At 52.3% G+C, this 14,078-nt stretch overlaps 1 protein-coding gene across 25 annotated transcripts in view; it reads right to left on the bottom strand.

Annotated features, from left to right (window-relative positions):
• Nucleotides 1-2,936: 2,936 nt before the first annotated feature.
• Nucleotides 2,937-14,078, bottom strand: part of PTPN5 (protein tyrosine phosphatase non-receptor type 5) — a 63,008-nt gene continuing 51,866 nt past the window's right edge. For 12 of the 25 annotated variants that reach the window (XM_074014057.1, XM_074014062.1, XM_065528398.2 and 9 more), the window contains 7 exons: nt 12,840-12,924; nt 8,517-8,596; nt 8,196-8,333; nt 7,559-7,669; nt 4,673-4,875; nt 4,468-4,581; nt 2,937-4,037 (listed from right to left, as the gene is read on the bottom strand). In XM_074014057.1, coding sequence (XP_073870158.1) covers nt 3,944-4,037; nt 4,468-4,581; nt 4,673-4,875; nt 7,559-7,669; nt 8,196-8,333; nt 8,517-8,596; nt 12,840-12,924 — 825 coding nt within the window. In that variant the 3' untranslated portion in view covers nt 2,937-3,943. Of the gene's footprint in view, nt 4,038-4,467; nt 4,876-7,558; nt 7,670-8,195; nt 8,334-8,516; nt 8,597-12,839; nt 12,925-14,078 lie in introns of all 25 variants that reach the window. The other 13 variants (XM_074014065.1, XM_074014051.1, XM_074014054.1 and 10 more) reach the window with 2 other exon arrangements.

Genomic DNA, 14,078 nt, shown 5'->3' with positions numbered 1-14,078 from the left:
CCTTTTTTTTAGGTAGCCCATTATACACACTATTCTGACCCTTTCTTTTTTCATTTAATATATCTTGGAGATTTTTTCCATGCCAGATGATAGAGTTTCCTCATTCCTATTCCGAGTACCATGTTATCTCAATGAATGGATGTCCCTCCATGTTGTATTTAACCAGCATTGCGGGTTTTTTTTGTGCGATCTCGGCTCACTGCAACCTCCTCCTCCCAAATTCAAGCAATTCTCCGGCCTCAGCCTCCCCAGCAGCTGGGATTACAGGTGTATGCCACCATGCCCAGCTAATTTTTGTATTTTCAGTAGAGACAGAGTTTCACCTTGTTGGCCAGGCTGGTCTTGAACTCATGACCTCAATTGATCCACCTGCCTTGGCCTCCCAAAGGGCTAGGATTACAGGTGTGAGTCACAGTGTCTGGCCAGCATTGCAGTTTTTTTGTGTTTTTTTTTTTTTGAGATGAAGTCTTGCTCTGTTGCCCAGGCTGGAGTGCAGTGGCGCGACCTTGGCTAACCACAACCTCCGCCTCCCGGGTTCAAGCAATTCTCCTGCCTCAGCCTCCCAAGTAGCTGGGACTACAGGCACGCACCACTATGCCTGGCTAATTTTTGTATTTTTAGTACAGATGGGGTTTCACTATGTTGGCCAGGCTGGTCTCCAATTCCTGACCTCGTGATCCGCCCACCTCAGCCTCTCAAAGTGCTAGGATTACAGGTGTGAGCCACCACGCCTGGCCCAGCATTGCAGTTTTTAAAGCCCTATTTTGTATATGAGGAATCTGATGTCTGAAAGAAATGACCCTGTCTAAGGTCACTCAGACTAGACTCCTAGCTCTTGACTCCAGTCTGGTGGTGTCCCAGAGGGCTCCAAAGCCTTCTTTAAACCAGGTAGTTAGGGGTTAAACTCTGTTTCCTCCCTCCACCCCCTAATATCTCTCTGCCTGGGCTGCTTCTACCTTTGGGTTCTGAGACTATTCCCCTGTCCCCATTCCTGCTCTCTACCCTATAGTCCCCTCTGGGCTCAGAAGGTGGTCAGCTTTGTCCCCTTCCTGAGGGAGGAGGGGAGACTTACCTTCAGCACTGACCAGTCCCTCCCAAAATTCGAATGCTGCGTCCACGGCTTTGGAGGCTCAGCTAGTGCCTGGACTGTACGGTGGCCCGTCTCCTTCTTCCTTTGCCCCAACAGTGAGGCTACCAGTGTCATCTGTTCCTTAAATGTCTGGCCCCCTGGGGGTGATTCCTTACTCAGGCTCTGCAGCTGTCTCAGCTAGATGGCACACTGCTTGGTTGTGGGGGGAGGGGGGAAGAGGGAGGGCAGTGGAGAAGGGAGGTGGGAAGCAAAGCTGGATCCAGGCTGGGGGAAACACTGAAGGCCAGGCAGGAAGGAGGCTGAGGGTGGCAGTCCAGGGATACTTTTTCTGTTCCCTTGTGGTATAGGTTTTGGCTCTCACTGCTGCTGGGGACCTCTCTGAGCGGAGGGGCTCAGGATAGTGTGTGTCCATGGGCACACACTCAGGTACATGTGCATGCATAGTCCAGCAGGGCTCAGGGAGCAAAGCAACAGGTCTGTATTTTTCAGGGACTGGGACGGGGTGAACTGGGGAGGGCCTCTGGGATCTGCTGCTTTGCTACACAAATCCAGGGGGTGCCATTCATGTTGCACTCCTATGTGTGATTCATACACAGCCTGAGTATCTTTACAAGGCCACCCTGGGGAAGGACAGGGAAATGTTAGCTCTCCTTCTTCCCACTTCAACAGCCCAATCTCCCTAATCTGGGTAGAAGAGTAGGAGGGCCCATCCTCTGGGGGTTGTGGGGAGGTCTCTACTCTTGAGGGTGACTGGAGAGTATGGCCACCTCTTCTCAAGGACCTCCATCTGCGCTGCTTCAGCCACCTGTTGTTTTCTTTTTTTTCTTTTGAGATGGAGTCTCTCTCTGTCACCCAGGCTGGATGCAGTGGCGCAATCTCGGCTCACTGCAACCTCCGCCTCCCAGGTTCAAGCAATTCTCCTGCCTCAGCCTCCTGAGTAGCTAGGATTACAGGCATGCACCACCATATGCCTGGCTAATATTTGTATTTTTAGTAGAGATGGGGTTTCACCATGTTGGTCAGGCTGATCTCAACTCCTGACCTCATGATCTGCCTCCCTCAGCCTTCCAAAGTGCTGGGATTATAGGTGTGAGCCACTGTGTCCAGCCCACCCTGGACAGATTTTCTCATCATCTGTAGCACACTCCACATGCCTGGACCCTGGATCCCACCCAAGGTTCTGGCATCTTGTAAGGACTTGTTGGTCAGCACCCTTGCTCTGGACCCCTCCTTCTGCCCTGGGGTGACCCCCACCTGCCAGCAGTGGCATCATGGCTACTTTTGCTCCATCCCAGGGGGGCAGGGGACAAGAATAGAGCAGGAGTGTCCAGGATGGCTCAGGATCTCAGTCCACATGCAGATTCCCTGGGCCCCTTGGGAGAAGCTACTCTGAGCCCAGGCCTTACAAGGGAAATTACTGGGCTGCAGCTGCTGTTGGGACCTGTGGAGCCCACAAGGGATAAGTGTTTGGCCAACAGGAAGGGGCCTGGGTGCGACCTGAATGTCTACTTGCTCTAGCCTTGGCTTCTCTGGCACGTCTGTTGGAATTGGTGAACTGCCAGCCACTGTGCCTTCCTTGGAAGCCTTCCACACCTGTCCTTGAGGCTCCACACCTGGCCCAGAGCATCTGTCAGGGCCAGGGCTGAGGCTGTGTGAGAATCCTGCAGAATGTTCCCAGTTTGGCTTTACAAATTTGGACTCGTTCCAAACTCCCAGTCTCCACAAGGGGCTCCAGTGAGCAGAAAGGCCAAGCTCTCTGTGTGCTCATGCTGGGGAGGGGCACAAAGACCCAGGTACATGAAGGCAGGCAGTAGAGGGGAGAGGCAAATCACACAGACCCAGGTGGTTAGTTTTGCTCAAAATGCTCCGTTTATTGCTCTATTCAATGACCACGAGCGAATTATAAAAAGACACCAAATGTCTCTGTCTGCCGTGGGATAAATATTTAAAGTCAGCAATAAAAACACGTGGCTCCAAGATAACACACGTTGCCAGAGTCATGCATGCCCTCCTGGTGGGCTCTCAACACACGCATGGACATGGGAACACACGCAGAGCGACACGCAGTGAGACTTCTGGGAAGGCTTTCCCACAGTGACACGAAAAATGTCTCACATAGATCTGGGGCTGAGTCCCCACCCAAACCTTGAGCTCCCCTCCCCTCCCCAACAGGGCCCAGATCCTCTGGGTTCTCCACGCCCCATCTGCCCCCTTCCTCGCCAGTGCCTCACAGGCTGGGCACCCTCCTGAGGGCATCTGACACCCAGAGGCCACCCTGGCTGTGATGCCCACTCCAACCTAGAGACCTCTCCCTCAGCTGGAACTCTGGTAGCCCTCCGGAGCTCCCCATGCCTAACTGCCAGTCATCTGCCTTTTGGGAGAAGTGCGGGTGAGGCCAAGGCAGGCAAGTCCGCCCAGGTTGCTTAGGGGCTGGAGCTCATCACCCCTTCCTGGCCGAGGAGACACAGTGTCCGGTACAGACAGCAGAGATGGACGGACAGACAGAACACACCGCAGCAGGACACAGAGTGTGGCACGGAAACGTTCTGGATCAGGTACTGATGGGACCATCGTTAAAAACTGGGGCCCGGGGTCTGTGTGGTGTGGATCAGGCCCTGGGGCCCCAGGCCCGGCCTGGCATGTCCCTCCCCGACCCTGCCCCCACTCCTCAATATGTACAGTAGGAAGAGCAATGCTGGAGGGTAGGGGCCAGGCCAGGCTGACAGAGAGGACAGAGGGAGCTGACTGAAGGGGAGGAAGCGGGGAGCAGGCCCAGGACCCAAGGCGGGGCCCTGGGTGAGGGCCGAGACTCAGGCTGGGCAGTGCCCAGACAACCTTGCAGGAGAAGCGCAGTCATTCTGGGGACTGGTGGGACAGCTGCTTTTCGTAGAGGCTCATGACGTGGTGCACAAACTGGTACTGCTCGCATGTCTGGATCATGCCGCCCCTGCCCGGCAGAGATGCACAGTGGGGGCAGGGTCATGGAAGGATGGGCTGTGGGAGGGTGCCTCAAAAGCCACGGAGTAGCCATCACTTGCCAGGCCTTGTCCTTGTGCATCTCGGAGAGACCAACCCTTGCCAACCATTACCCTCTGCCCCTTCCTATCAGGGACACAGATGACATGTCCTACCGCTTTCAGCCTCTCAGCCTCTGTCCTTTTGTCCAGCAGCTCTGCTTTTCTTCCCTCTTCATCCGGCCCCCCACCGTCTGGATCCTGCCTCTCTACCCAGCTGTTCTCGCTACTCCTTGTTTGCCCATCAGTCCATGCCAGTGTTTTCCATCTGCCCCTCGCCCCCCAATGCACATGTGGGTCTCTCCCTCTACCCCCTCGAGGCTCTAGCTCCCCTGTGTGCCCAGCCCCCACCCATGGGCTGACCTGTCCTGACGGAGCTGGCACGTGGTCTTCAGGATGTCCACCACACCCTCCTGCCGCAGCTGCTGGCAGCAGATGCTGGTGGCAATGAAGCAGCCGGTCCTCCCAATCCCTGCACTGAGGGCCGAGGGGACCGGTGGGGTGAGGGGCAGGGCAGCCCAGCAGGTGGGGGGCTGCCCCGCTCCAGTGGCTGGCTGGGAGGACCCACCTGCAGTGGACGATGATGGGGGCACAGTGGGGCCCCTCCTGCTGGGTTGCCTCCTCCACCTCCCGCACCAGGTGCAGGAGTGGGGGGGCCCGGTCTGGGGTCTTCTGGTCGGGCCAGGATGTGAACCAGTAATGCTTCAGGCCTCGCTCCTCAGTCCCACTCTGTCGAGGAGACAGAGGCCCACCCCGGGTATGTGTGAACTCCTTCAGCTCACAAACCAGCCCAGAGATAGAGATGGGATGGGAGGAAGAAGAACACAGGAAGCACACAGAGAGTGGAACCCCTTAACCCTTCCATCTAGGCCATATTGCCCAGTGGCACCAGACAGAGACCCAAAGCCAGCTCGGTTTTGGGGGTTGGTCAGTGGTGTTGGCGTGGATCTTGTCTTTGGTCCTGCCCCAACGACTTCAGGATCGTCCAAGAGGGGCCAAGAGCCCCTTCTCCAATTTATTACTGTCTCCGGGGCTCCTTATCTTAACAAATGGTCCCCCAGTCATCCCTTTGTCACATAACCCAGCCCCAGGACTCTTCTCCTCCTCTTGCTTTGCCTCGCCTGCGTGACTCACCTCTATCTTAGTGCTGCAATTGGTGCTGTAAGTTTTACCACCTCTTCACACTCCCCGCTTCACTGCCACCTTGACCTTTATCATTGCTTGAGTGTGGGAGATTTCTGCCTCATTCCCAACTGTCTCAGATCCACAGAGTCAAAATAGTCTGTGTACAACACACTTCTGGACATGCTGCTCTCCTGCTGCAAACGCATGGCTTTGGACTGAATGTGTGTGTCCCCCTAAGTTCACATGTTGTAACCAAACCCCAATATGGTGGTATTTGAAGGGAAGGCCTCTGAGGTGATTAAGTCATGAGAACGGAGCCCTCACAAATGGGATCAGTGCTCTTACAAAAGGGGCCTCAATGATCTTGCACTCCTTCTGCCATGTGAGGACATGACCCTGGAAGTGGGTCCTCACCAGGGTCATGGTGCCTTGATCTTGGACTTCCCAGCCTCCAGAACTGTGAAAAATAAACCTGTTGCTTACAAGCTCCCTGGTCTATGGTATTTTGTTATAGCAGCCTGAGCAGACCACAACATCCTTCAATGTCTCTCACTGCTCTCAGAATAAGACCTACTCTTCTCAGTCCTTCGCCTGGCTAGGAAGACAACTGCTACAGGGCCTGCCCTTCCAGACACACCTCCTGCTCCTGTGTACTTGTACTCAATGCTCCCACACTCCGAAAGGTTTGTAGGTAAAATCTCAGCAGCACATGCAAACACATGTGCACACACACATGCACACAAGTGTTCCATCTTCCATGTCCTTTGTTTTATTTTTTTCTCACTGGGAATGCTCTCCTGACTTGTTTGCCCCGGTCAACTCTTACTTATCCTTCAAGACCCCATTCGGCACCACCACTTACAGAAGGCCCTCCCTGAGCACATTAGCTGGCAGAGTGTCCTTCTTTTATACATATATACACACACACACCCCCCTATATATATATATATATATATTTATATTTTATATATATTATGTATTTCATATATTTATATTATATATATTATATATATACACATATGATATAGATCCTATATTCATCCAATTTAACATATGATATACATATCCTATATTCTATATACCTATCTCTAGCTCAGTACTGACCATCTTATACATGCTTCTCGAGGAAAGAGTCCAAGCTTTGAGAAGCTCTGTGTTCACAGTACCCAACCCAGAACCAAGCTCAGGCCAGGTATTTGTAATGTCTTATGGACAAAAGTAAATTCCCTCAAACTCCAAGAAGACCCGGTTTTTCCCTCATCATCTCCATGGCATTGAGAAGGTGAGCAGCCCTGCCTCATCTCAGCCTGTCTTTCTGTGGAATTTCTACTCAGGAAGCCATTTGCTCAGGTCCTGGGTTACCTGGCTGTGACAGCAACCACTACCTCTGTTCTTGACTTCCTGGCCCTTCATGCCCTCCAACAAGACCTGGATCTTAGAGCTGCTTGGGGAGGGGGGCACTGCTCTTGGGGGCTGAGATGCTTCGACACCCTACCTAGCCCCTATCCAGTGGGAGAGGGAGCAGCTCAGAGGGCCAAGTCTCTGGTATTGTGCTCAGTAACCCCTGTGGCTGTCAGCATCAATGAACCTCCTTGGCTCCTCCTGGATAGGGCATCAGCTTCCTGGTGCCTGGCTCGCCTCTTCCAGCCTTCCCTAAACATGGGTCTTATTTCTCACAAGCAGAATCCACTAATCCCGATTTCAAAGGAACAGTCTCCTCTATTATGCTGATCCTGGAAGAAGCACAACTTCAGGGTGGGAGGATACCTTCCCCCACTCTTCTGGGCTGTTTTGTATTGCTCATATTTTGTGTGTCTTCCTTTTTCTTGCTGTTTTCTGTAACCACAGCCTCCCTATACAACCCCAAAGCAGCAAAGAGTGCCTGCCCTCTTGTGGACAGATTGGGCACTACAGGCCAGAAGCCCAGCATCCCAGGTGAAGAGATGTTTCTAGGGAGGATCTCAAAGTCATGATGAACCCTCAATTATAAAGACAGTGCTGGAGGCTGCTGAAGTCCCCTCATCCGGACAGTCCTGGCCTTGGGTACATTTGAAGCATAGCTAGAAGGCATTATGAATGACAGAGTAGAAAGAGAGAGGAGCCCAACAGCCCGAAATACAACTGAGGACTGGGAAATGCAAGGGGTTTGATTCTACCTCTGGCCCCCAAGTCCTTCACCTCTCACTCATCCATAGTTATCAGAAAATCTGGGAGTGACACTGGCTTTTAGGTCAGTTACAGTGGACTTTGGGGACCTGTTCTCTGTGGAGTCCCCAGTTAAGCCCCTACACTCATCCTCAGCTTCGCCCAGCCCTGCCCCAGGCCTCACCTTGAGGGAGATGAGTCGCAGCCGGTAATCCTCCGTGTGAATGACTTTCTGCACAGTGATCTCAACATCGTCGTACACCACCTGCTCCTCTGGCCAATACTCGGTGCATTTCTGCAGGGGCCCAGATCAGGCTGCCATACAATCCTGGTCCCTTCCCACACTCTCCCCAACACTCTCCAGGGCCAGCGGAGAGATACACAAGGGCAACAGGGTTGCTGCTACAGAGTGTTGGGTTCAAATCTCAGCTGCAAACTCTATAAGCTACTTCCCCTTCCCGAGCCTCCGTTTCTTCCTCTGGAAAACAGAAGTGCTACCATCTGAAGGACTTTCATGGAGATTCAGTTAAATGGGCCAGGAGTACAGGAGTAGCCAACATCTGTCCTGGCAGGCTGGGAGGCAGCAGAGTGCTGTGTTTGAGGTCACAGGCATCGGAAGTGGAAAGACCACCTCCAGGCATGCCTCTATGTGTGAGGCCGGGGCAAACGACTTAACCTCACCAAGCCTCGCATCTCCTCATCTTGGCAGCTGGGTGAACACCGCCAACCTTGTGAGATTGTCATAAAGATTAATCTGAGAACAAGACACTTAGTGTAGGGCGCAATGTAGCAGGCACTCGGAATGGGGACGGGGTCCCTACCTCGTTCATCTCCTCGATGTTGGTGATCATGACAATGATGGGCGTGTGCTCCTGCCACACCATGCGCCAGAAGTCGGCGACCGTGCTGACGATGGGTCCCTGAGTGGCGATGTACACCTTCTCCTCCCCACCGTAGCCCTGCGGCCAGCCAAGTCCAGGCCGTCAGGGTCAGAGGCAGTGCTCCCAGGACCCCATCCCCACACTCAGGCTCTTCCCAGAAGTTGGCAGGAGTCAGACTGGTGTAGGGCCAAGGCTGGAGGATGGATCCCATCGACTCAAGCCTCCCCTTCAGCAAGAGGCTGTCAGGGTGGGAATACGTACCCGGATGTAGTTGGCATTGATGTAGGAACTCAGGGGGTCGTCAGGGTCTGGTGAGGTCAGACACACTCTGCTGTGAGGGTCTGGGGTGGTAGGAGACAAGTAAGGCTGGAAGCTGGGCCCTCTGGGGCAGGGCCCACCTTCTCTGGCCTATTCCAAGATACCCATATTTCTTCTGTGACCTTAGCAGTTCTTCCTTTCCTTGCCCAGCAGCAAAACATTCACCCATTCATGGTTCATTTTGCAGGCGAGGACTCAGGATGAGGAGGAGGGTGGAGACAGAGAGGTGTCCCCGGGTCTCCACCTCTGTCTCTATCCTTAGCCTGTGCCCCTTAAGTTGCCCTATACTCACTGCGTCTTAGCTTCTGGAGAGGAGACAGCTAAGTCAACAATAGAATTACCTAGGGAAATTCCTGTACAGATCTTGGACAGCAAGAGACAGCTAGCTTGAGTACACACTGTCATTGACTTGCTGTGTAGCCTTGTAAAGCACATAGCCTTTCTAAGCCCCAGTTTTCCTATCTGTCAAATGGAGGCAAAGATGTCTACTTCCTTGGGCTGCTGGGAAGACGAATGAGAAAAGAGAAGTGAAAGTTCTGTATAAACGGTAAAGTGCTTTATAAGTATAAAGGGCTGTTCAGATGTGGGAATAGAAAGTTGAGGGAGGCTATTAAGATGAAAACAATAGTCTCCCCTATCTGAAATAAGACTGGAGGGTCTTAGCCTCATGTGCACATGTCAAAAAGGGTTTTTTTTCCTTTCAATTTATTCACATGTCAAATCCCATAGTAAAAGGGGCTCTCTCTGTCACTCAGGCTGGAGTGCAGTGGCACGATCATGGCTCGCTGCCGCCTCTAACTCCTGGGCCCAAGTGATCCTTCTGCTTCAACCTCCTGAGTAAGCAGGACTACAGCCATGTGCCACTGCACCTGGCTAAATTATTATTATTTTTTTTTGGGTAGAGATGAGGTCTTGCTATGTTGACTAGGCTGGTCTCCCATTCCTGGCTCAAGTGATCCTCCTACCTCGGCCTCTCAATGCGCTGGGGTTATAGGCATGAGCCACTGTGCCCAGCCCCCACCCTGCTCTTCTTCCTGAAGTAGATTTTGTTTTGTTCCAGCTAGAGCCTCCGTGCATTGACTATTCGGTCAGCCTGCAGAGGCCGAGACTGAGGTTGTATGGGCTAAGGGGGAAGCTGGCTGGAGGCCCAGAGTCCTGGGTTCTGGTTTAGTTTTGTCATCAGCCCACTTGTCCAGGACTCAGTTTACTTCCTGTAATAGGGAGGACTGGACTAAAGACTTCCAGTGTGCACATTAGGAGGCTCTCACAGGCAGTAGAGGGGAGTCATTAAGAGTCTACACCGCTGAGCCAGAGAGGCTAGGTTCAAATTCTGATTCTGACTTACTAGCAGTGTCAACATGGACAATTTACTTCATCTCCCTGTGCCTTATCTGTAACCTGGGGATGGTCATTCCACAGTGACCTTGCTTATCTTGTAAAGAAGTTAACTTTAACAACTAGAGTCCTTATACCAGTAACTAGGACCAACACAAAGTATCAGCTGCTGTTATTACTGTCATTATTACAAGTTCCACAAGTTAAAGGATAAAAAGAAAGATCCTAAACCCGGTAGGAGAAATTGGGGAGGTAAAGGGCACAAGCTTTGCCTCTTTAGCCCAACCCCACTGTCTAAGTTTTTGGCAGGTGATTTGGAGGCAGTTCTTGTGAAGAGGGGGTGTAGAGGGTGGCAGGGATGGAGAGGAGCGAGGGTAAGTGGGAGGGGGCTTTTGGGGGACCTGCAGCAGAGGAGGGCAGGAAGCTCTGTGTGGGCCATCTCCCATCTCCCTGTCTGCAGGCAATGCCGTTCTGTCAGATTCACATGCACAGCACAGGGTAGGGAGTGGTGAGAGGTGAGGCTGGAGAGGAACTAGGACAAAGGATCTTATAAACCAGGCTTAGAAAGCTGGATTTAGGCTGGGCATAGTGGCTCATGCCTGTAAGCCCAGCACTTTGGGAGGCTGAGGTGGGTGGATCACTTGAGGTCAGGAGTTCGAATCCAGCCTGGCCAAACATGGTCAAACCCTGTTTCTACTAAAAATACAAAAATTAGCCGGAAATTGCTTGAACCCAGGAGGCAGAGGTTGCAGTGAGCCGAGACTGTGCCACTGCACTCCAGCCTGGGCAACAGAGTGAGACTCTGTCTAAAAAAAAAACAAAAAGAAAGATGGACTTAAACCTGAGGATTAAAAGGGTGACAATAATGATGGCATTTAAGGAAGGGAACGACACAATTAGATTTCTGTTTTGCATCATTTTGGTGGCAATGGTAGAAGATGGAGAGGACAGTGTGGGAGCTGGGAGCCAGAAGACCAGTTAGATGTTTATGGCAATGATCCAAGTAAGAAGTGTCAAGGATCACAGGGCTGTCCAGCCTGGCACGGCTCCAGGGGGCACTTATGTCAATCAATGTAATCTATGTAAATGGTGTCCCCTGGAATTGGGCAACATGAAAGCCCTAACCTCAAAAGCATCATTTGGCAGTGAGGCTGAAGAAGAGGATGTAGATCTGAGAGATATTATTCATTCATTCAAATAGGTGCAGAGCCCGGCATGGTGGCTCATGCCTATAATCCCAGCACTTTGGGAGGCCAAAGCAGGTGAAGGTAGCCTTGAGGCCAGAAGTTCGAGACCAGCCTGGTCAACAGAGCAAGACCTCCATCTCTACAAAAATTAAAACAACCCAAATAGGTGCAGAATGTCTACCATGTGCCAGGCAGCACTGTTTTGATGCTTTGCACACAGTGGAGAAGGGGAGAGAAATTGCTCGCAGCATCTTGTTCTCAACACTGCCTGTGGGTTACTGGTCACTCTGCCTGTAACTGTGCATGGACCTCTCTCCCCCACTAGGTTGGAAGCTCCTTGTGCACAGAGTCTGTGTCCTATTTACAACTAAATCCTCAGTTCCTGGGGCAGGAGCTGAGGAAACGTGTGCCCAGTGAATGAGAGAACAAACCTCAGCGTGTCCTGGATCTGAGAGGCGGCGCTGCTCAGCCTCACCTGCTCTCTGCCTCCCAACCCAGTCTCTGCAGGCACAGGGTCCATTCTCGCTGGACACAGACAAAATTCTTTATTGGGCTCAGGGCATGGCTGGAGGCAGCTCGAGCCTCTCGGAATGCAGTGAGGACTGCATGGAATCCTGGTCTGCTCCCACCTTCCCCCAGTGGCCATTCTGAGTGGCCAGCAAAGTATAAGGTTCTAGGGATACTCAAGTCCCTCCCTCCAGGTAGGGCTGGGATGGGGGAGGGCAAGATGAGGGAAGAGGTGAGCATCCCTGAATAATGCATCCTGGCCTTAAATGGCCCTTTGTTTAACCGGAACTACCTAGAGACTGTGTAACCATAGCAACTACAAGTCGATATTTTAAAAGTTAAAAATAAGTCATGACATCTTACATGTTGTTGGAGATGCTGATGGCAAAGCTGCTTTTTAAAAGCCTTGCTACTCTACAAACTGAACTGGAGCAGGTTTATGCGGATTCACTTTCAACAAGGGCCTGGGGTCAGAATTTGGCAAGGGTGGCAGGCTCATCGAAGCTTGATAAAAGTTATCTGAAAATGACACCCCAGGGCTGACAGAGGAGCATCAGGTCACCTGGTCTAACTAACCCCAAAGGAGGAAAACCCCTTTCAGACCTTCTAGGGGACTGCTCATGCCGCCTCACTTGAATACACTAAGTGACAGGGAGCTCACTCCCTGACAGAGACACTCATTCGCCTGTGGCAGTGGATGTCCCTGTTAGAGGGCTTACAATCCGACCACACTCCACGCCGTGTAGACAGAGAGCCTGACAGCCTGACTCTGGGATCACAGAGGCCCGGGTCTGAAATTCAGCTCTGCAATTCCTAGCTGTGGGACTGTGGGTGAGCCACTTAACTTCTCTAAGCCTTAACTTCCTTTCCTTAAAATCTGCCCACTCTGAAAAGATAGAGGATATGAAAGGTGACCTTTCGGCTACCACACTGTGGCTAGGAGCTGCTGTCATTACCACCCTTTCTCTCTGGGTTTCTAGAGGGCTCAGCACAACACGTGGCCAGGCAGGGCAAAGGACCAGAGAGTGCTGTGTGAGGAAATGAACTTGCCTCTGGCCTCACCGGGGTGGCGCTTCCCTTCAGCCAGCACACCCCAACCCTCTGTCCCACCTCCTCTAGCGATGAGTGTCCCCTCACCCCTGGATGCCCAGCTGGGGGCTTACGCTCCTCCTCAGGGTGAGGGGGTCCCCAGGTGAAGCTGAGCCTGCCCCATCCCTCTGGGGCAGCAAGTACTCACTGGGAAGTATGGTTTTGTACCGGTTCTTCCGCACCAGCCCAGGGATGTCGTACTCTTTGGGATCCACGAAGTTCATGGGGATTTCCTGTGGAAGGAGAACACGGGGTGTGAGCAGCTATGGGCCCTCACAGATGTTTGAATCCAGGGGCTGCTGTGCCCCCACCTCCTAGCCCAGGGGCAGGCTTGAGTGCACACATTCATTCAACATTTACTATTAAGAGAGTTAGTGCTCACAAAGCATTCAGAACAGTGCCTGGCACATGCCGAGTGCGTAATAAATATTATAATGACTGTTGTTTTTGGAGAGCCAGCCTGGTATATATAGTCAATAAATAGCTGATGAATGAAGAAAAAGACAAAAAGTGACCTGGCCAATCGCTGCCTTCCTCCATGCTCCCTGGGTAGCATTCCTCCCCTGGGCATCCCTATCTCGGGGACCTGGGTTCGCGCTGCTAGCTCTGTGGTAACACCCACTCCATCCTCATCTCATGTCTCGCCTCCTCTGAGAAGCCTTCCCTGATTCTCCAGCAGGAGAGAAGCCTCTTTCTGAGATCCCAGGAGTATTTGCAGGTCCCAACCACTGTCTGTGTCCAGAGCTCTGAGTCTGAACTTCTCTCCTGGCATGTGAGGGCTTCTCGAATCTGGCCTCTCTTTACTTCCAGTTAGGCCTGTTTCTCCCCTGTTGTTAATCTGCTGTTCTCAGTGCTGCCTCTAGGTCTGAGCTTGGGACGTTCTGCCTCCTGAGGGCACTGGTCTCCCCTGATCCTCATCTCTCCAAGTTGTTCCCACCCTTTAAAGTTCACCTCTGCCTGGGTGTGGCGGCTCATGCCTGTAATCTCAGCACTTTGGGAGGCCGAGGCAGGCGGATCACGAAGTCAGGAGTTTGAGACCAGCCTAGCCAACATGTTGAAACCCCATCTCTAATAAAAATACAAAAATTAGCCAGGCATGGTGGCAGGCCCCTATAATCCCAGCTACTAGGGAGGCTGAGGCAGGAGAATCACTTGGAACTAGAAGGCGGAGGTGGTAGTGAGACAAGATTGCGCCACTGCACTCCAGCCTGGGCAACAAGAGTGAAACTGTCTCAAAAAAAAAAAAAAAAAAACCACGAAAAAAAACCCTTCACCTCTGAGTGTGTCTCTTTCTGACATCCTCTGGGATGACTCTCCATGCCTCTTGCCTCTGCATTTCCTTCCAGTCTGCCCGCCAGCTTAGTCCCTGACTGCACCCAGCTTCACA

The sequence above is a fragment of the Macaca fascicularis genome, chromosome 14, assembly GCF_037993035.2.
Source record: "Macaca fascicularis isolate 582-1 chromosome 14, T2T-MFA8v1.1".
NCBI lineage: Eukaryota > Metazoa > Chordata > Mammalia > Primates > Cercopithecidae > Macaca > Macaca fascicularis.
Note: the sequence above shows the minus strand (reverse complement) of the source record. Positions and strands in the feature narration are given on the sequence as shown.